This window comes from Chionomys nivalis, chromosome 17 (genome assembly GCF_950005125.1).
Source record: "Chionomys nivalis chromosome 17, mChiNiv1.1, whole genome shotgun sequence".
Lineage (NCBI taxonomy): Eukaryota > Metazoa > Chordata > Mammalia > Rodentia > Cricetidae > Chionomys > Chionomys nivalis.
In genome coordinates, this window is record NC_080102.1 from 56,841,782 (window position 1) to 56,864,431 (window position 22,650).

Consider the following 22,650-nt stretch of genomic DNA (forward strand, 5'->3'; position numbering starts at 1 on the left):
ACCATCCCACAAATATTTACTGGTCACATGCTACACTGGGCACTGAATAGATCACCCCACTTTTGTTTGATAGCTAATAACTGCTTCTGGAGTGAGTTTGTTTTTACCTGTGCTGGAGATTGAGCCCAGGGCAAACACTCCATCTCAGAGCTATATCCTAAAATCCACACTGTAGTTCTTGAAAACAGTAGATAATACTGCTGGGTGTGACGGCTCATGCTTGTAATCCTAGCCCTTGGGTAGTGGGGGTAGGAAGATCCAGGAGTTAAGGCCAGGCTGAGTGACATGGTGAGCCGAAGCCAGTCTGAACTGCAGGAGATATATTTTATTTATGGTCAGATAGTTTTTCAGTAATCTCTTATTAGAGGAGGCTGCAGTTCTCTGGAGAATATGGAAAGGAAAGAAAGGCACTATGGTTTATGAGAAGGAAAAGAAAGTAAACTCCAATTTTTGATAGACCTCTAAGAAAGCTTGGCCTGTTTGCATCTCCCTTGATCCTAGCAGTTGGGAGGCCAAAGCGGGAGGATTTTGAGTTCTGAACTAGCCCAGAATACATGGCAAAACTTTATCAGGGGGAGGATAGCTTTTTATTAAGTAGGATAGGGTTAAGATTCCTTAAAACAGCCGGATGGTGGTGGCACACACCTTTAATCCCAGCATTCAGGAGGTTGGCAGGCAAATCTCTGAGTTTGAGGTCATCTTGGTCTATAGAGCTAGTTCCAGAACAGGGTCCAAAACTACAGGGAAACCCTGTCTCGAAAAAGAAAGAAAGAAAGAAAGAAAGAAAGAAAGAAAGAAAGAAAGAAAGAAAGAAAGAAAGAAAGAAAGAAAAGAGTCCTTAAAACATAAAACATAGCACTTAACCCCAATAGTCGGGAGGCAGAGGTTGAGCTAGAGGCTACCCTTATCAACATAGCAAATTCCAGAACAACCAGGACTACATAGACAGACCCTTTCTTAAATATCTCTACATCTATCTATATCTATCTCAAGAAATAGAGTAATAATTCAAGCTTCCCTCCCTTATAAACACATTAAATCAAGTACAGGAGTACCTTGGATTCCGCCCCCTGCAAAAAGTTAAACCCTCCCCCTCCCCCATTTTGATAGCCTCAATACACACAGTTTTAGCTGGCCTGGAACTCACTATATAGCCCAGACTGGCCCTCAAGTTCATGATCTTCCTGCCTCAGCTTCTTGAGTACTGGGGTAGAAGTTAAATCTTACAGCTGATGTAAGGGTGCACATTTGTAACCCCAGAACGGGTGAGGGTAAGGAAGAATTCCTGTGAGTTCAAGGCCAGCTGGACTATAAAGTATCAGTCCAGCTAGCTACATAGTTAAGCTTCTGTCTTAAGCAAACAAAAACGCCTGGAAGGTGGCTTAAGGGAAATAGTCCTATCATGTACTATCAAAGAACTCCAAACATGGGGAAAGGAACTCAATACTGAGTGGAGCACCAATGAGCAAAACCTCCAGCTCCTGCTAGACTTAGTTTATTGTCTGCAAAAGGAGGGTGGCATCTACCATATGCCAGTCTATGATTTGCTACACCGTTTGTTTCTGAAACTAAATGAGAAAATGCAGAAAAAAACCAACTTCCCAATTATTTTGGATAGGATTTTTTTTTTGTATTATTGAGACAGGGTTCTCAATGGTTGTCCTGTAACTCACTATGAGACTAAGAAGATGACCTAGAATTCAGAGATCTGCCTGTCTCTGTGTCTTGAGTGCTGGGATTAATGTGTGTGCCACTATATCTTGTAAAAAATCCTAATTTATCGTGTGTGTGTGTGTGTGTGTGTGTGTTGATGGCATGCATGTCTGTGCATCATGTGCACGCTTGATGCCCATGGAGTCAGAAGAGGGCCTCCGATCCCCTGGAACTGGAGTTGCAGATGGTTGTGAGCTAGGAATCAAACTCTGGAAGGCACCTGATTGTCTGGCACAGTTCTGAACGGCTGAGTCTTCTCTCCAGCCCTGGGATAGGCTTTCACTGTGCTTTAGTGTAGCTGCTGCTCCCTCTATGGAAGACCAGCAACCCAACAAAGCAGCTGAGGATTCTAAGCCCTTTCTGTGAAAGCAAGTCTTAAAGGGAAACAAAATAGCAAGACTGTTTCTAGGGCCAACTTTTCCTAGGATCACAGGTGAGGAAACAAGGTGAGTGTCCCTACTAGATAAGAACACTAGACAGAGTGCCTGCTCACCCTGACACTGGTCACCATAGAAACAAGGTGAGTGTCCCTACTAGACAAGAACACTAGACAGAGTGCCTGCTCACCCTGACACTGGTCACCATAGAAACGTGCAGCTAGAATTCCCAAAGGGAAAGGCTCTTTTCCAGTGACTCCTCCAGGAAGTAGTCTCCAGCCATCTGGGGAAACCCTTAGAATTAGAATACATAACTTTATGGAAAATGGTGTTTATAAACAAGGGATCTTCATCACTAGCAGAGGGAACTCACAGAACTGGTATAGACCTGTATGAAAAGCAAAGACTATATTCCTATGGCAATGAAAGATTCTGTATTGGATTGTCTGTTTTCCTTGATAGTCATTATGTCTCGTATTACTCCTAAGCCTGCACCTCCACCTCAAGGATACTTAAAATAATGATTACCTTGGAAAACTCTAAGTTCCTGGGGCCCAGAAAAGGCATTGACTTTGAATTTCATTTACTTCATCTAAAAAACACATTTGTATATTATATATTATTCACTTCTTCACTTGAGTATCTGGTACAGCACTTTGACAAGAAACAAACAGCAGTAATAAATGCAGATAAGTGACTAGCTACATGTAAGAAAAAAGTTAGGCATAGGCAAATCAAAGAAGTAATCCCAAACAGATTATTTCTGAGTACTGGATGATCTTGTCTAAACCACATCTCCACACTAGAAAAGGGCCTTCTTGCAACACAGCCTTGCTTGTTCTAGATAAAGGTTTTTACAGACGACGCCTCTGCCTATGCAGAAAGTGCTTTCTTGGCATTTGAGTAAGCTTTATCAAAAACACACACTGCTATAATAAATCCACATTATAAAATCATAAAACCCTCGCTGAGTAACATCGTTTTGGCAGCAGATAAGACCCACCATTCAAAGAAAGGGAGAAACCAGCTCAGAGCATATGGTTAACGCAAATACTACAGCCTTAGAAGCTGGTTCACAAAACTGTTTTCCCATAACCTCCCAGCTCCGAGGCCTTCAAAGTGACCACTCCTCCTCCCGTGCAGGCCTCCAAGGCCCGCTGGGCAGTTCCTCTTGACACCTTCCCCAAACTTTGGAAGCCTCAGGCTTCACCACACCCTATCCTAGCGAGCTGTCGACTGTCACACTAACCGGCGTCCACGCGCTAACAAATCCGGGCTTGGGGCCTAACCGATCCGGTTTCCTTCACCTCTCAGAAGCTAAAGTAATTTTGGAAAGCATTACATCCCATGCACCCCCCTATGTCGCTCGGAAGGTCTGGTGCCTGCACTGAGCCCACAGACTTCCAAGAGCCCAACTAACTCTGGTTCTCCAGGGCCCTTCCTGGTCCTCGCGCAGGGCTCTGCGGGAGCGCGACTCACTCCCGGGCTCTCGGAGGTAGAAAGGCAGCCTTTTAAGAACCCCACGCAAGTCCCGGGTCTGCACTTCGGGGGACCCGGCGCCACCCTCGGCCCTCTTTCACTTGCCCACACCCCGGACTCGCGGGATGCACGCAGGCTCCGAGAGCGCGTCCACGGGCTGCGCGCATCCCCACGGCGGCCTCGGCTCCTCCGGTCGCTTCCGGGCCTCGGCCTCCGGCTCACCCGCCGGCCCCCGCTCGCCCGCCGCCCCCGGCCTTGCACAGCAGCTCTCACCGCTCGAAGAGCAGCCTCACGGAGAAGATGCCTGCCGCCAGCGGGAACACCGACAGCATGTGCCGGGCGCGCGGGTAGCCGTAGCCGTCGGCCGGGCCCTCCAGGTCGGCCCAGCTCACGTTCTGCGGCAGCCAGAAGCGCTCGCTCCACAGCCAGCCCCACAGGAGGCCCAAGGCTCCCGCCGCCGCAGTCGCCATCTTACGCCCGCCCGGCGGCCACCGCCGCCACAGCCTCCGCGGCAGCCACGGCCAACGGAACCCGCTGGGAAGCAGCCCCGGGGCGGGGCCCGGCCTACGGCCACCCTCTTCCGTCCCCGAGTCCTCCCAGCAGCCCAGCCCGCCTCTCCGGCAGGCCTGGCCTCCTCCCCGCCCATCTCGCCTTCCCGCCCACTCCGCCGCCGCAGGAACCCGGGCACCCTCAGGTGGGGCCTAGCTTCGGCTCGTCCCGCTCGCCTTGGCCACGCCCACCCGTTCTGCCACGCCCTCTCACCTGCAGCCTGAGCCCCGCCCAGCTTCTTGTAGCAGGTTTGACACCGCCACGGCCACACCCCTACTTCGGGCTAGTTTCTCCCTCCTGGAAACATTCCTCCTAGTCCAGTAGATTCAAATCCTGGCTTCCAGCCAGTTGATACAGTTCTGATCTTCACTCCCAGCGCCTGTGTCCCAACCGATGTGCTGTGCCATTCGTCCGAACTGATTCTAACTACCACCCATTTCACCATAAACAGATTTGTTAATCCCAATCTCTTTTTTGATGCACCTCCACGGTCTCCAACCTTCTTTGCTTTAGGTCTTAAAGTCACCTTCACTTTTTCTTAGAGAAAATGTGGGGCCTTAAGATATCCTTAAATTACAACCTTGTAATTCCAGCACAGGAGGATGGAGGCTGAAGGATTAGGTGGTCCTCTGCTGCCAGTAAGTTCAAGGACAACCTGAGCCACGTGAGACCCCACTCACCCCCAGTCTCTTTTGAATAGGGCTGTGGGGGAGGGGAGCTGGTATTTCATAACTGTAATCTCAGCCAGCACTTGGGTGGTTGAAGCAAGAGAATTGTCGTGAGTTTTAAGACCAGTTTAAACACGGTATTGAACCAAAAAGTTCCCCCTTTTCCCCCATGGGGAAAAGGGAAATAAAGAAAAATAAATAAATGCCAGTTTCTAATGAGAACTGTCTTGTAGCAAGCACTGCCAAGAATGTGTTCCACGGGTTCTTTCACTCCTGCCTCCTATGAAATCTGCAGCACGATTTTATGGAGGGATAAACTGAAGTCCAAAGAGGCAGAATAGTTTGTCCAAAGTCATATAGATAAGCAGCTGAAACTAGAAACTCTTTAGCCTCCAGAGCCCTGATTTCCTTATCCCACAAGGGAGACTCTTTAGCCTCCAGAGCCCTGATTTCCTTATCCCACAAGGGAGACTCTTTAGCCTCCAGAGCCCTGATTTCTTTATCCTACAAGCTACCTCAGTCGTAAATGCTCCAAGTGAACATTGGACCCTTGTGAATCTCCACAAACAAGGAAGCAAACCATAGACCAGGCACTCTCAGAAAACTAAATTATCCTTCAGTTGCCAGAGAACCCTGAACCCTATCAGTTAAAACCTAGCTACAAGGTTAATTGCCAGAAACTAACTAGGGACGGGTGGTGATGGGAATTCCAAGAAGTAAATCTCAACTTTAGGTCTGAGGACAACAAAGTAACTTTCCAACCAGTAAGCTAAGTTTAAGGGTCAAGGTGAGGGGGCGTCATGGAAGAGCAACTGCAATGAGACCCAATGAGACCTCAGCTCGGTGCTTTGCAAACCTTAGTTCACCCTGTGCCCCATAGGGAGTGTGTGTTTTAAGTTCTCTGGGCCCAGCCAGAGATTCTCTGGTTGAAGGAGGCTGTAGAACAGAACCCTTCCCACATAGTTGTATTTACTTTTTTTGGTGTTGGGCATTCAACCAGGGGCCTTGCACAAATGAAGTATAAGCTCTCTGGCTGCGCCATACCCTCAGCTCTGCATTTCTCATTTCTAACAATTTTTTTGTTGTTATTTTTATTTATTTATTTATTTATTTTTTTATTTCCGAGACAGGGTTTCTCCGTAGCTTTTGGTTCCTGTCCTGGAACTAGCTCTTGTAGACCAGGCTGGCCTCAAACTCACAGAGATCCGCCTGCCTCTGCCTCCCGAGCACTGGGATTAAAGGCGTGCGCCACCACCGCTCGGTTCTAACAAATTCATAAGTGACATCACTGCTACCTGAATGGCTTGAAGCCATGTCCATCTAAACTCAGAATTAGTATTATGGCAACTACTCATGTGTGTGTGTTAATTATATAAATGTTTTGCTCAAATGTATATGTACTGCAGAGGTGCCTGGTGCCTGTGGATATCAAAAGAGGGCACCAGATCCCTTGGAATTGAAGTTACAGATAGTTGTGAGCCACCATGTGGGTACTGGGAATCAAGCCTGGGTCTTCTGTAAGAGTAACAAGTATCCACTGTACCATCTCTCCATTCTCAGCTATCTTGTAATTTTTATAGACTTTAGAAGAAACAATTATTAGTCTTCTCTTTCCAACACCAATGTGGGATGTCTCTCTGTATGCTGTGAATATGTTTTATTACCATTGATTAATAAAGAACCTGATTTGGGCCGGTTGTGGTGGCACACGCCGGTAGGATTTGCTGAAGGAGGCAGAGGCAGGAGGATCACGAGTTTGAGACCAGCCTGGGCTACACATTTTTAGCTGGGCGGTGGTAGTGCATGCCTTTAATCCCAGCACTTGGGAGGCAGACAGGCGGATCTCTGTGAGTTCCAGGCCAGCCTGGTCTACAAGAGCTAGCTCCAGGACAGGCTCCAAAGCTACAGAGAAACTCTGTCTCGAAAAACAAAACAAAACAAAACAAATGTAAAGAACCTGATTTGGCCAATAGACAGGTGGAATATAACCAGGTGGGAAACTCAAACAGGCATACAGGGAAAGAAGGTGGAGTTGAGGAGAGGCCAGCAGCAGCTGGAGAAGCAAGATGTGAGGTAACAAGTCATGAGCCTTGAGGTAAAATATAGAATAATAGAAATGCGATGATTTAAGTTATAAGAGCTAGTTAATAATAAGCCTGAGCTAATAGGCTTATTAAAATTAAGCCTCAGAGTAGTTATTTGGGAACTGGCAGGTGGGAGAGAAATCACCAGTTACACAACACCAATAAAACCTTGTTTCTAACAAGAAATTCAGGTCTTTTATTTGTTTACCTTCTAAGACAATTTTTTTTCTCTTTCTGAGATACAGTTTCTCTGTGTCCTGGCTCTCCTGGAACTCACTCTATAGACTAGGTTGGCCTCAAACTCAGAGGCCTTCCTGCTTCTACCTCCTGAGTGCTGGGGTTTAAGTTGTGTGCCATTAGCCCAGCTCACCTAGTAAGACTTTTATGCAAAACCACCTCGTAAAACCTTTATGAAAGGGGCTAGAGAGATGGCTCAGAGGTTAAGAGCATTGCCTGCTCTACCAAAGGTCCTGAGTTCAATTCCCATCAACCACATAGTGGCTCACAACCATCTGTAATGGGGTCTGGTGCCCTCTTCTGGCCAGCAGGTATACACACAGACAGAATATTGTATACATAATAAATAAATATTTGAAAAAAAAGTTAAAAAAAAACCTTTATGAAAATGTTTTAATACCCTTTCCCCAACCTGTAAAACATCTGTTTACATAAAAACCCTGCAGCGTTCTTGGAGCTTAAGTAACTTAATGGGAGGACAACCCTTTTCCACTTTTCCTCATTTCCTATAGGCTGATTAAAATAAAATAAAATAAAATAAAATAAAAAGAACTAGTAAATCTTGAAAGGCTGTGAGGCCAGACAAGCCCCCAATCAATGGGGAAAAGATACAGTTACCACATACATTAGAATAAAAGCCAAGTGAAATGTCGTGTCTCAGTGTGCTCACTAGCTCCTTTGGGTTCTTTGTTACTTTGTTTCTGAGGGAAGGGTTTCTCTGTGTAGCCCTGGCTGGCCTGGAGCTCACTCTGTAGATCAGGCTGGCCTCAAACTCATAGAGATCCATCTGCCTCTGCCTCTCTAGTGCTTAAACACATGCGTGCCACCATAACCCGTCCTGTTTGGGTTCTTGGGTATCCTTTTTACTGAAAGGAATTGCCTTGCCAAGTTACTTTCTCTTTGTTCCTATGTTCTCTGTGTGACACCAAGATTAGTCTAACAACATTAAAAGGAAGTGAGCAGACACCATTCTGGTTCCATGGGATCTCAAATCAGAGCACCAGGAAACAGAAAATGTGCCAGTTGAGAATGGAGGAATTGGGCCATGATGGTCTTGCTCGAGCATGGCATGCCCAAAGGTGCACATGCCAATTCTAATGAGTTTATTAGAAAGCATTTTCCTATTGAATATAGGGTAGAGTGAGACAAATGAGCAGAATCTAACTTTCCCTGAGAGTATTTGGCTAGGAATTAAACATTGTTAAATAGCTTTAATAATAGGCCTTACTTTAAGAACCCTTTAATAGTTACTTCAAATAAACTGAACACTTGAGAACCAGCCATTACCCTTTGATCGACAGCTGGCAGGCCCTCCACTTGTGCCTAGCTGATTTGATTTAACCAAGAGCTGTTAATCAATCCACTCTTCTATTGATGGTCAGCTGAATTGTCACCGTTGACAACCCAGCTCCTTTGACTCGTGCATAGATACCTCCCACTTCCAGCACCACTGTAACCATGGTGAAAATGGCCATGATACTGCTTCGAGAGGCCCTACTCTAGGCATGACTGTTTCAAGCAGCTCGTATGGCTCTGGGGAACTCCCTGCTCACCAAGACAACCCTCTAAATTCTACGTAGCTCTACTGACCTTGCAGCAATTCTCTTTCAGCACAGAGGAGGGAGAGGAGAAAAAGTGTCTCTTCAGTGACTCAATAAAAAGCCTGAAGTTGGTGGAATTTAAGGTTTGCAATTGGTAGCATATACAAGGCTATAATGGGAATTATAATCGGATCAAAGTGTGGCATACCCTTCTTCAAGCTATAAAGCTGCTTGTTTTTTTGTTGTTTGTTTGTTTTTAAATATTTATTTATTATGCATACAATATTCTGTCTGTGTGTATGGCTGCAGGCCAGAAGAGGGCACCAGACCTCATTACAGATGGTTGTGAGCCACCATGTGGTTGCCGGGAATTGAACTCAGGACCTTTGGAAGAGCAGGCAATGCTCTTAACCACTGAGCCATCTCTCCAGCCCCTTGTTCTTTGTTTTTTATTAGTGTGGGAGGCTGCTCTGTTTACTCAACCTCTAGTTTACAACATGAAGCCAAAATGAAGACTTTTTTTTTCATTTTTTTTTAAAATATTTATTTATTTATTATGTATACAATATTCTGCCTCCATGTATGCCTGAAGGCCAGAAGAGGGCACCAGACCTCTTTACAGATGGTTGTGAGCCACCATGTGGTTGCTGGGAATTGAACTCAGGACCTTTGGAAGAGCAGGCAATGCTCTTAACCGCTGAGCCATCTCTCCAGCCCTTTTTTTTCATTTTTTGGGACAGGGTTTTCTCTGTGTAGCTTTGGAGTCTGTCCTGGAACTCGCTCTGTAGACCAGGCTGGCCTCAAACTCACAGAGATCCACCTGCCTCTGCCTCCTGATTGTTGGGATTAAAGGTGTGCACCACCACCGCCCAGCCCAATTAAAGACTTCTTATGAATGGTCATTGTCCTGATTAGCACACAAACACAAAAATCAGACAAAACCCAAGGTTTCTGACAGTGGCAGCAGAAAGGCTAGTGAAGAGGTCAGGGAAGGGCTTGGTGAGATGCTTCAGTGGGTAAGAGGCTTTATGCTAACAAGAGGACCTGAGTTCAAACCCCATCACCTACACATATACACACACAGCATTCACACAAAAGTTCCAGAAACTTCCGGGTGTAGTGGGACATACTTAATCTCAGCACTCAGATCAACAGGCGTTGGAGGCTGGCCTGGTCTCCACACTGAGTTCCAGGACAGGAAACTTACATAAGGAGACCCTGTCTCAAACAAAGAGAAAAAATTCCAGAGAATCACCAGAGCTAAGGGTGATCATTGATTTTCCAGCCTCTTAATTCTGCCATTTGTGCTAAATATGTGAAGTGGGGTTCATGTGCTGATAATTATAAACTCTATTAAATTATTAAAATATAACTATTACATTTCTAGCACTCAGGAAATAGAGGTAGTCAGCCAGGTTCACACTGTGAGACTCCGTCTCAAAAAAAAAAAAAAGTGTTGAAGATGCTTTAGTTGGGTTTCTATTGCTGTCAAAAGACAACATGGCCGTGGCAACTCTTATAAAGGAAAGCATTTGATTGAGGTGGTGGGGAGCATGGAAGTGTGCAGGTAGACCTGGGCTGGCTACATCTTGATCAGAAGGCAACAGGAAGTGAACTGAGCATCACACTGAGCAAACCTTGAACAAAGGAGACTTCCCTCACAATAGTGACACACTTCCTTCAACAAGGCCACACCTACTCCAACAAGGCCATACCTCTTAATAGTGTGCCACTCCCTATAGGTTTATGGGAGCCAATTCCATTCAAACTACCACAAATACCAAAGATTAAGATTTAACTTGGGAGGCAGAGGCAGGCGGATCTCTGTGAGTTCGAGACCAGCCTGGTCTACAAGAGCTAGTTCCAGGACAGGCTCCAAAACCACAGAGAAACCCTGTCTCGAAAAACCAAAAAAAAAAAAAAAAAAAAAAAAAAAAAAAAAAAAAAAAAAAAAGATTTAATATGCAGGGGCTGGAGAGATGACTTAGCAGTTAAAAACATGTTGTTGCCTAAGACCCAGGCTTGCTTGTCGGGCGGTGGTGGTGCACACCTTTAATCTCAGACTTGGGGGGCAGAGGCAGGCGGATCTCTGTGAGTTCGAGGCCAGCCTGGTCTACAAGAGCTAGTGCCAGGACAGGCTCCAAAGCTACAGAGAAATCCTGCCTTGAAAAACCTTTAAAAAAAAAAAAAAAGATTCAGGCTTGCTTCCTAGAACCCCCATGGTGGCTCACAAACATCTTAACTCCAGTTCCAGGGGTCATATGCCCTCTTCTGACATCTGGAATATGAGGCGCTCTTGTGGTGCACATACATACTGCATGCAGGCAAGACATTCATATACATAAATAAATCAATCTAAAAGTAAGCAAAAGATTTAATGTGCAAATATTCAAATTTTAATTATGCAAAAAAACAAGAAATCCATTTGATTTCATAAAGAGTAAAATTATCTGTATACCAAAGGATTGTTTTAAAATAAATACTTGTAGCCGAGTGGTGGTGGTGCACGCCTTTAATCCCAGCACTTGGGAGGCAGAGGCAGGCATATCTCTGTGAGTTCGAGGCCAGCCTGGTCTACAGGAGCTAGTTCCTGGACAGGCTCCAAAGCTACAGAGAAACCCTGTCTCAAAAAACCAACTAACTGGCCGGGAGATGGTGGCGCATGCCTTTAATCCCAGCACTCGGGAGGCAGAGGCAGGCGGATCTCTGTGAGTTCGAGACCAGCCTGGTCTACAGAGCTAGTTCCAGGACAGGCTCCAAAGCCACAGAGAAACCCTGTCTCAAAAAACCAAAAAAAAAAAAAGAAAGAAAAAAAAAAAAAACCAACTAACTAATTAACTAACTAACTACTTGCACTGGAGAGATGGCTCATGGCAGCACTGGCTGTTCTTCCAGAGGACCCAAGTTCAATTCCTAGCACCCACATAACAGATCATAACCATCTGTAATTCCAGTTGCAAGGGATCAGTTTTCTCTTCTGGCCTCCATGGCACCAGTCACATATGTGATGCACAGATACACATACAGGCCAAGAACTCCTACACATAAAAATAATTCAGTTGGGCGTGGTGGTGCACACCTTCAATCCCAACACTTGGGAGGCAGAGACAGGTGGATCTCTGTGGGTTCTAGGTCAATCTGGTCTACAAAGTAAGTTCCAGGACAGGCAGGTTGAATCCTGTCTCAACTCCTTCTCCCACCATATTATATATATGATTTATTATCATTAAACATTTTGTTTGTATACCTGCTTTATACATCTATACACCTTAGTCACACAGAGCTTATTGGGAGGAAAGGGCTCACGAGTGGAATGTAGGAGTCCTGATCTAGGGTAGACTGTGAGAAGCCCTGAGCAGAAGCAGAAGTATCTAGAAAATGAGAGATGACAGAGAAGCTGAGACTGCATTCGAGAGGCTGTGAGGAGCCAAAGGCAGCAGGTGAGTTAGGAAATGTAAACCTGACTGATGGGAGAGCCTCAGAGTTGCCAGTCTAAATCCTGGGCATTGGCCTCTAGCTGACACCCTAGAGAGTCTCAGAAACCCAGCTTATGATCCTCTGGAACTGGGACCTACCAACCCTGTGGGAGACGCCCTTTCGCCTTGCTGACTTCTGCCCTGAACAGGTCTCCAGCTAGCCGCCATTTCTGACAGAGATCTCACTTAATGCAGTTTTCACAGGGCCTGGTGTTGTCCAAACAGCCAGCTGCCGGCTGATCTACAGCAGACAGGGACTGTCTCCTGAATCCTATGGAGTCCAAAGATGGCCCCTTTTCCTGCTTTCCCCACAGGAAACAAAAGAGGGTACCCCTCTTTTGTTTGGCTCTAGGACTGTACTGTTTTCTAAAGATGTTTGTGTTACTGGGCCATTCTCATGACAGAGACATTAGTATATCAAACCCAGTGACTTTAGAGGCAGGCGGATCTCTGTGAGTTCGAGACCAGCCTGGTCTACAATCTACAAGAGCTAGTTCCAGGACAAGCTCCAAAACCACAGAGAAACCATGTCTCCAAAAAGCAAAAACAAACAAACAAACAAAAAAACCCCAGTGACTTTGTTTTATTCTTTATACCTTCATAGTAATGATGTCTGTCTCATCCCCTGAAAGGCACAGAGACAGTAACCTCAATCCAGGAAGCCCTGCCACATGGTGACATCCAGTGGCTGTCCACGGCACTCAAGTTGCTTTGTACAAAATCAGTGAGTTTAGTCTGTGCAAGGTGGACAGATCAAAGGGGAAGGTACACAGTAGGGGCAGTGAAGCGCAGGCCAGGACTGGGTATTTCCTGTGTCAGTGAGGTTGGTGCGTCAAATCTTCACTGAGCATAGTAGATTTCAGCGAGGGATGAAGGCAAGAGCAGGGGTACTTTGCCATATATTCATAAAACTAGAGAAGAGTGGTGCACACCTTTAATCCCAGCCCTCGGGAGGCAGAGGAAGGCGGATCTCTCTGAGTTCGAGGCCAGCCTGGTCTACAAGAGCTAGTTCTAGGACAGGCTCCAAAGCTACAGAGAAACCCTGTCTTGAAAAACCAAAAAAGACTAGAGAAGATGCTGGATGATAGAACAAACTGTCCCCAAAGTATACCTACATCCAAAAAAATCCAATCATAGAAAACTGCCTCTGCATCTTGCATGCCGGGATGCTAGAACAAGTCACCACTCCAGCATGCTTATTAATCTTCATTTAAGTGTATATTTTGGTTGGATAGATACATATCTGTGGATGTCAGTGGAGGGTGTCAGGTCCTCTAGAACTGGAATTAGGATGGTTGTGAGCCACCATGTGAGTGCTGGGAACTAAACCTGGGTCCTGGCCGGGCGGTGATGGCGCACACCTTTAATCCCAGCACTTGGGAGGCAGAGGCAGACGGATCTCTGTGAGTTCAAGGCCAGCCTGGTCTACAAGAGCTAGTGCCAGGACAGGTTCCAAAGCTACAGAGAAACCCTGTCTCGAAAAACTAAAAAAATAAAATAAAATAAACCTGGGTCCTTTGCAAGAACAGCAAGCACTCTAAAATGTTGTGCCATCTCTCCAGTCTCTTTTTGCTTTGTTTTGTTGAGACAGGATCTTACTTTGTGGGTTAGGCTGGCCTCCAACTCACAGTAATCCTCCTGCCTCAGCCTCCTGGCTTTCCAGGGTAGTATTAAAACAACAAATTAACAACAGAAGAAAATGCTTGAGCAGTTGACTCTGCAGAAGAAATAGTCAACTAAACATGCTCACACCCAGACTGAAAAACAGGCATTTTTAGCAGAGATGGATGGAAACTATATTTTGCATGTTAGGCATAATTGTAAAGAGAATTACTAAATGTTGAATACAATAAAAAGTAAAAAACCACCACTGGAATTGGAATTGGCAAAACAAACAGCTCATTTTGAAAGTACAAACTAATTCTCTTGCCAAATTACTTGCAATTTTCCAGAAAATTTTTGTCTTCCTTCAGGGTGGATGAAAATTCACAATTCAGCTCAATGTCACCCTCTAGTGGTGAAATGGATTTCCAGCACATTCCCCCTCAAACTGCTGACGTTAGAGGTCAGGAGACCCGAGACCCTAACAATGGAAACAAACGAACAGTGGAAAATTGAAATGTAAATTAAAAGCTTTATTGAATAAAAAAGTTTTAGGCTAAAGAAGACTATAAGGAAGCATTATTTAACATCTCCACAAATGCCCAAAGGCCTCTACCTTAAAAACACCCCCCATACATGATTCGTGATATCAGCCACATTTAACAAATGTACCCTGTACTCACTTAGAATGTTCTAAAGCCTTAATGCCAGAGAAAACCCCCTGGGCTGGTTTTTGCCAACTCGAGAAACAGAATGAGTGGTCTGGGGATCTCAGTCTGTGGGGTCTGTTGTTGTGAGCAGTCACCCCCGGCAGGCGGCCCTGGTTGTACACAAAAGCAAGCTGAGTAAGACGGTCCTGCTTCCAGCTTCCTGCCCGGTTTCCTCTGAGAACCACAGACTACGACCTGTATGAGGAAATGAACTTCCTCCTGTCGGTGGCTTTCAGCCCTGTCTTCTAGCACACCAGAGACTCAAGCTAGGCTACCATCCAAGAAGAAAGACCTAAAACTGATTTAATCTAACCCTGGAAATATTATCTGCCATAAAAATCAATACCTCGGAGCTGATAGGCATTAGGAGGTCTGAGCTCAGGCTGTCCCTCCTGTTATCCCTCCTGGAGTTGTCTTCACTGTGTTCTACAGGAGCACGGTGAACACTAATCCAAAGGTATTATAAAAACATTTCAGCTTCCAGTAAAGTGTACGAAGCCACCAAAAAGAGGAGGCAATCACCTAGAGATCAGATAAACCCACTGGCAAATGCTACAGTCTGGGTACAGTTGGGTTTCTCCAAGCACTAAACCATATAGGCTGGTCTTTGTCTCCAAGTTATTTCGGAAGGGTGGCTTATCTTTTTTAATTGTTTATTATTTTTGATGGGTGTGTGTGCCACAGGGCACATTTGTCAGATGATAACTTTGTGACGCCTGCTTGCTCACCTTTATGTGGGTGCTGCGGATCGAACTCAGGTGGCCAGGTTTGTGTAGCAAGCACCTTTAGTCAGTGAGCCATCTCACTGGGCCACAGGTGGCTGTATAATACCTCAGTAATCAAAAATGCAGAGAGCAGGATGCAAAGCGATAGTTTCCCATATCTACCAGAGGGAGAAAATCCGTAAAAAATTTTTTGAAAGACTAAATACTTGATTTAACATTGAGTACTAAAAAAGGAAATTGGTAAAAATATCTACACTTGCCCTTTATACTAAAGTGCTTCTGGTCATGATATGTAGGCACCTAAATCTGTTCTGTTTGTTTCCAATTCCACAATGGTTTTATTTGTATTGTGAAATGTGTCTCTGTCTAGACATTTTAATATTGACTTTTGGGAATGCAGTGGGCGCTGGCTGCATTACCCAGAGAATCCCCGCTTGGCCCTTATGCATTCTTCGCTGCTAAAAATGGAGTTTCTTTCTTTTCTTTCTCTCTCTCGTTCTTTTTTTTTCTTCCTTTTTGAGTTTTTGAGATGGGTTTTCTCTGTGCAGCTCTGGTTGTCTTAGAACTTCTTTGTAGATCAGGCTGGCTTTGAACTCAGAGATCTGCTGCCTTGCCTGAGTGCTGGGATTAAAGGTGTCTACCACCATGCCAGGCTTAAAATGGAGTTTCAATAATGCACTTAGAATTGATTCTCTTTGCTTGTGTTCTGTTTTGGTAGCAGGAATTTCTTTCCCAAGTGGCTCCCATATAGATGACAGTTGGCGCCAGGCTGCCTGTCTCTGCGCACCACTTGATAAAGGGAAGAGAGACTAGCACTGTGGGAGTTTAAGGCCAGCACCACGGCATTCTGTTATTCTTCATCCTCATCCTCGTCGTAGTACCGATTTCTCTTTATCTGTTCCTCCACAGACAGCTCTCTGACCACTTCCCCCTCCCAGAACCCAACATCTTGAGATTTTTGATTCTGGGTAGTGAATTCTTTAGTAGGAGTGGTGTCCACAAAGCGGGACCAACTTGGAGACTTGGGTTCTAGTGGTGATTGCTGCGTGAGGTCATTGCTATCATCTTCATCTATGTTTGCTCCGTTTTCTATGAAATTCTCACTCTCCAGCTCAACACCATGAATGTCCTTACTCCTCACCGCTTCCTCCCTGGCGGAATCCCTGCTCTGGCGGCGTGCCTTGTCCACATTTCCATTCTGCCCAGGGCCTTCGGCACTTTCCATACGTTTCCTTTCCGTTACTAACCCTCCTCCAAACTCCTCATTCTGCTCCGACATGCTCCAGCTTTTCCCGAGAGACGACGTCTTGGGGCTCTTGACCGAAGAGGTTCGGAATGAGGCTGCTACAGTGAATGGCCGGCTCCGCTCCTTCAGCGAGGAAGAGCGCCTCAGCTTCTTCAGGTCCAGGTCTACGTCCTCGGGAGCCTCTGCCTTGCCAGTTTCCTCCTCAGGAGGCCACTTGGGCTTAGAGACTTTGAACCCTTCCTCCATGGTACTTCCTGAACTGCCAAGCTCAGCTGGGGGTGGCCAGGCGATCTTCAGTTTCTTGGTCTCTGCTGGCTTATCTTCCTTCTCCCTCTGAAAGGAAGCCTTGGCTTCCATACTTGCAGCTAGGACACCCACCTTAGCGATGGGGGCATCTTCTACCCCAGGGCTATGGGGGGTCTCCCCTGCATTTGGAGGCTGGGCTGGTCTCTCTGTGGTTTCTTCATTTTCACTTTTGCTTGCCCAAAGAGCCTTATGCGGTCTGTGCCCAAAGCCTTCATCATAATTGCCTTTAGACTTGAAGAGCTGGTTGAAGTGAGGCTTGCAGTAGATTCTTCCATGTAAAGAGGCATACGTCCCTAGACTGTCGTCAAAAGAGAAGACACAAAGTCAGTGAGTCTTCTTTACACTCTCATTTATATCAGCAGGCTTCCACCTAAGACGGTGAGAAAGTCTCCTGTCCCACTGTGGGGTAGGTGCTGGGAACATACAGGGTCTTGTACATAGCAGGTAAACACTGTATTAACTGAGCTCTATCTCCGGTCCCAGGAAACTATCTTTAAAAGAACATAAATGCCCTATCATAATACCTTACTCTCTCTCCCCTCCAGGTTAGCCTTGAACTCAAGAGATCCGCCTGCCTCTACCCCCAGTCCACGGGATTGGGATTAAAGACGCATGCCACCAATGCCCAGGATACTTTATCTTCTTTTAAGAGCTTTTCTTTCTCCTTTTCTTTTTTTTTTCTGGGGAGGGCCTGAACGCACAGCGTGACCCAGACTGGCCTTGAACTTGAAATTCTTCTGATTCAGGAGGGGCACTGTCTGTTTTTATGGTCACTCCCTCGGTCAAACCTTCACTGGTTTCTCTCCTTACTGATATGCAATTCCTCATTTCTAAATGATTTCATTCTCTATCAAAATGTTTAACAATTACTTCTGTGAGTCTTCCCTAGGTAATCCCGCTTGGCTCTGATCAGCCATAGATTACAGTGTTTGGGGGCTGGAGAGATGGCTCAGTGGTTAAGAGCATTGCCTGCTCTTCCAAAGGTCCTGAGTTCAATTCCCAGCAACCACATGGTGGCTCACAACCATCTGTAATAAGGTCTGGTGCCCTCTTCTGGCCTTCGGCATACACACAGATAGACTATTGTATACATAATAAATAATAAATAAATACTTTAAAAAAAAAGATTACAGTGTTTGTAACCTGTAACTCCTATCTTTTTCTTCCTAGTTTCTCATTTTGCTAACCTTAAAAGCACAACTCTGTAAGGAGGGATACAATGTGCTGAAATACTTAGCACTTAGTGTCTAATCCTGACTGGATAAAAGCAAGTCATGGCCTATAGGAGAAGCACTCAGGAGATAGATATGCCTTACCCGTTTTATTTTTTTATTTTATTTATTTATTTATTTTTTTTTTGGTTTTTCAAGACAGGGTTTCTCTATGTAGCTTTGAAGTCTGTCCTGGAACTCTGTAGCTCAGGCTGGCCTTGACTTGAACTCACAGAGATCCTTGTCTCTGCCTCCTGAGTGCTGGGATTAAAGGCAAGCACTACCACTGCCCAGCCTCAACTTTTTTTTTTTTTTTTTTAAGATAGACTCTCACAGCCGGGCAGTAGTGAAGCATGCCTTTAATCCCATGGTTTGGGAGGCAGGAACAGGCAGATTTCTGTGAATTGGAGACCAGCCTGGTCACAGAGCAAGTTCCAGAACAGGTTTCAAAACTACAGAGAAACCTTGAAAACTAAAACAACTAGAATCTCACTATGTAGACCAGGCTAGACTTGAAGCCACAGAGCTCCATCTGCCTCTGTTCTCGAGTGCTGGAACTAAAGGTGTGTGCCACCATGCTCAGCCCACTGTAATGGCTTTTAAAGGATCATAACGGGGGTTGGAGTGATGGCTGAAGAGGTTAAGCACTGCCTGCTCTTCCAGAGGACCCAGCTCCCACATGGCAGGTTGCAACCATCTGTAACTCCAGTTCCAGGGGATCTGATGCCCTGTCTAGCTTATACAGACACTAGGCATTCATGTGGTGCAGACATACCTGCAGGTAAAACACTAATATGTATATAAAAAAAATTAAAGGGTGATAGCAATGACAGCATTCCCCCAAAAGAGATACATGTTTTGCTGAAAAAAATTAATTCAAAGATGGTCGGTGGTAGAGTATACCTTTAAGCCAGCACTCAGGAGGCAGAAGCACATGGATCTCTGAGTTTGAGGCAAGCCTGGTCTACAGAGTGAGCTTCAGGACAGCCAAGGCTATACAGAGAAACCCTGTCTTGAAAAACCAATAAACAAATACATAAATTTTAAAAATTAATTCAATGGGCAGAGAAAGAACTAGAGTGGAGATCCCAGAGGCAGATCTTGATGCAGTATACGGAGCATTATCTAGATAGAGCTACCACTGGCTCCAGCGGCAGTGAGCTACAAAATCCCATAGGTGGGGCTGGAGAGATGGCTCAGAGGTTAAGAGCACTGGCTCCTCTTCCAGAGGACTTGAATTCTATTCCCAGCAACCATATGGCGGCTTGCAACCATCTAAAATAAGACCTAATGTCTCTTCTGGCCTGTAGGTGTACATGCAGGCAGAACACTATATACAAAATAAATAAATCTTAAAACAAACATAAGAACCGTGTAGATGCCAGAACATCTTTCAAAAGTGTTCTAGGATACTTGTTTGGGAAGGAAAGATGGAGAAAGCAACATTTTGGACATTTCCTTTCTGAAACTATGCAATTTAAAATTAATATGCTGAGCAGTGATGGTGCTTGCCTTTAATCCCAGCACTCAGGAGGCAGAGGCAGGTGGATTGCATGAGTTACAGAGAAACTGTGTTTCGAAAAACCAAAAAACAAAAAAAGTAATATGAAATTATTTCCCCATATTGACAGTTTTGCTTTAGGGCCCTTCCCCTACCTTTCTTCACTGTGAGGATTGAACCCAGGAGCTTACCACTGGGCTATACCCTCGGCCTTCTTTTTCACTCTTTGTTTTGAGACATGGTTTCACTAAGTTGTCCGGGCAGGCCATGAGCTTGAGGCCTTCCTGCCTCAACATCCCACAGTAGCTGGGATTCCAAGTCCATGCCATGCCTTAGGATTTAAGGTTATGATTCAAAGGCACCACAGGAAACACCTACTAAATCTAGTCATGGGTGAGGGGCTTTATTAGCAGTTCATAGTATTTTAGGTTTCAGTTCTCACACGTCAATGCATCAAGGAGTCCCCAACATCATCATCATTCTGTATGACGGAGCTGTCACTCTCCTGGGAGCCTCAGGACCAACAGCGTGTGTTACAAGCCAGAGCCCCCGCGAGCTCTCACTATGCAGAGAGGCCTGTTCGGGACTGACTTACCTAAGTTTGTTGTTGCAATAGGAGCAGCGGAAACAGCTGATGTGAAACACCTGCCGGTTAGCCAGGAGACGCTCCATGGGGTACACGGTCTTCTGACACTCCACACAGGTCTCTCTTGCAGGTGCCTGAAACTTCTAGGGAAGGAAACGGACAATGTCAGCGTCCACAGTGATGACGGGGCGGATGCTGAGATGGGCAGAGGGGTTTAGTTTATCTCAGGGTCATTCTCATAGGCACTACACCTGCTCAGCTTCTACAGCTGACTTGTTAGAACTGGGAGGCTCTCTTGAATTTCTGTACCAAATTGTGAGGCTGTTCTGAGTATAGAAGCCTTCGAGGTCAGGTGGGTTTGGACTGTGATGCAGAACAAGGGGTAGACAAGTTAACACACACAGACGCGCGCGCGCGCACACACACACACACACACACACTCCTATAGGGAACATTAAGGATGGAGACCTGTAGTTAAAGGGCAGGGAGGTAAGAGAAAGTAAAAATCACAACACAGAAGAAAGAAGTTCAATCCACGTGGCAAGTAAAAGGAGCCAATTACAGCAGCCTCGGGGTGTGGGGTGTCAGGTGTTCAAGCAGAACAAAAGCATTAAGCTTTGGGAATTAGGTAAAGGCAATCCAATTTCTTCGGAACATCTTTTTATCACTCTCTACAGGTTTTATTCTAGTTTTTTTAGACAGATTTATATGTTACCCAAGTGGTTCTCAAACTCATCATATTTCCAGGTATGACTTTTATCTTCCTACCTCTATTTCCCAAGTGCCAAGATTATATGTATAAGGTATTACATCTAAATGTGGCATATTTAAAAAAGACTTTTTTACACTTACTTTTACTTTACTTTTATCAATGTGTATGTGCACACATTGTTGTGCATATGCGGAGGTCCGGGTACAACTCTGGGGAGTTTGGTCTCTCCTGCCATATGGGTTCTGGGGATTGAACTCAGGTCCTTAGGGTTAGCATTAAGAGCCTTTACCTGCTAAGTCATCTTGCCAGCCTCAAGTTAGGCATATTTTTAAACAAGCCTAAAGTGACATACAAATGCAATCATTTGTAAGAGAAACAAACCACAGCACTTGGATTCCAGAAGGAAGCACAGCCTACTAAACTGCCTACAACACGCCCAGAAACCAGCAGAGACTAAAGCAATGCCCTGGGCAATGCTATATAGTTAATGACGACAAGTCTGTGAGCTGCTCACAAACTGTGGGATAAGAGCTGCCATGCAGCTCAACACAGTAATTCAGTTCCTGAAAATAGGAGAGCTGGGGGCTGGCAGATCTGGGCTCATAGCTCAACACAGAATCAAACTGGGCATGGCTGTACATGCCTGTAATCCCAGCACTTGAGAGGTGGGAGCAGAAGGATCATAAATTCAAGGTCATCCTTGGCTACGCATCAAGTCTGAGCAAGCCTACACTTTGTGAGATCCTAAACCCCTCCCCCAGTTTGCTATTGTAGCCTTGATAAAAGCCAGAATTCTAAAACAGATTATGAGCACTTACATGATAAACAGTCTAACCTGGCTACTGAAGGTGGCAGAGCTTGCTGCCCCTGACCTGACAAACATCTCAGGCAATAGAGAAAGAATGCAATTTAGGTGGCCGGGCAACTCTCACAGGTACCTAGGTGTCCCCTGTGGGGCTTAGATGAACTTGGCTTCTCAGCAGAAAACATAAGAAAACATAGTGCAAATTAATCCCTAGGCCCAGAACCAGAATTTAGTTAAGCCCCAAAGGACCAGGTTATAGGCAGAAAAGACTTAATAACTCTGAAGATAGACGCATGAAAACAAACAAACAAAAAATATCATGCCAATTGCATATTTGCTACAGAAACAAAATAAAAAAGTGGGGATTGTTTTCTAAGTAGGCTTGGTAGGAAATGGAAGCAGAAACAAATATAAAATGAAAGTGAAGATCTATAAAACTTAAGTTTAATAAAATGACTGGCAAATCCAAAGGATTTAAGAATAAAAGAGCTAGCCAGGCGGTGGTGGCGCATGCCTTTAATCCCAGCACTTGGGAGGCAGAGGCAGGCGGATCTCTGAGTTCAAAGCCAGCCTGGTCTACAGAGCTAGTTCCAAAACAGGCTCCAAAGTACACAGAGAAACTCTGTCTTGAAGCTGCCTCCCCCCAAAAAGAATAAGTGCAAAATGGAATGGAAGTGACAAGTGAACAGTGATCCCTTTATCTGGAAGGGCAGAGCCCTAAAGAGAAAAAATGTTAACCAACCAAAGACTGCAGGTTAACTTAGTCTACCAGTCATAGAAAGTTCCTAAAGGTGACCCAAGTTACTGCGGTGAGGGCTGTTGGCAGCCACTAAGGCATTATTTGAAGAACAGATTTTCTTTCTTCTTCTTCTTTTTTTTTTTTTGTTTTGTTTTTTTCGAGACAGGGTTTCTCTGTGTTGCTTTGGAGCCTGTCTTGGAACTAGCTCTTGAAGACCAGGCTGGCCTCGAACTCAGAGATCCGCCTGCCTCTACCTCCCAAGTGCTGGGATTAAAGGTGTGCACCATCATAGCTGGACTCTTTTACAGACATTGTAATAGGATTAGGCTTAGAGGGAGATATTGTTGCCTCATTTTAATAAGGTATTCTCTATAAGGACTGGG

General features: G+C 45.3%; 2 protein-coding genes across 3 annotated transcripts in view; both read right to left on the reverse strand.

The window, feature by feature from the left end:
- Window positions 1-4,149, reverse strand: part of Cers5 (ceramide synthase 5) — a 31,227-nt gene extending 27,078 nt beyond the window's left edge. Inside the window, 1 exon segment of the mRNA XM_057792463.1 lies at window positions 3,843-4,149. Coding sequence (XP_057648446.1) covers window positions 3,843-4,039 — 197 coding nt within the window. The 5' untranslated portion in view covers window positions 4,040-4,149.
- A 10,095-nt stretch (window positions 4,150-14,244) lies between these two features.
- Window positions 14,245-22,650, reverse strand: part of Lima1 (LIM domain and actin binding 1) — a 112,392-nt gene continuing 103,986 nt past the window's right edge. For both annotated transcript variants that reach the window (XM_057792255.1, XM_057792257.1), the window contains 2 exons: window positions 20,021-20,154; window positions 14,245-17,011 (listed from right to left, as the gene is read on the reverse strand). In XM_057792255.1, coding sequence (XP_057648238.1) covers window positions 16,012-17,011; window positions 20,021-20,154 — 1,134 coding nt within the window. In that variant the 3' untranslated portion in view covers window positions 14,245-16,011. The remainder of the gene's footprint in view (window positions 17,012-20,020; window positions 20,155-22,650) is intronic.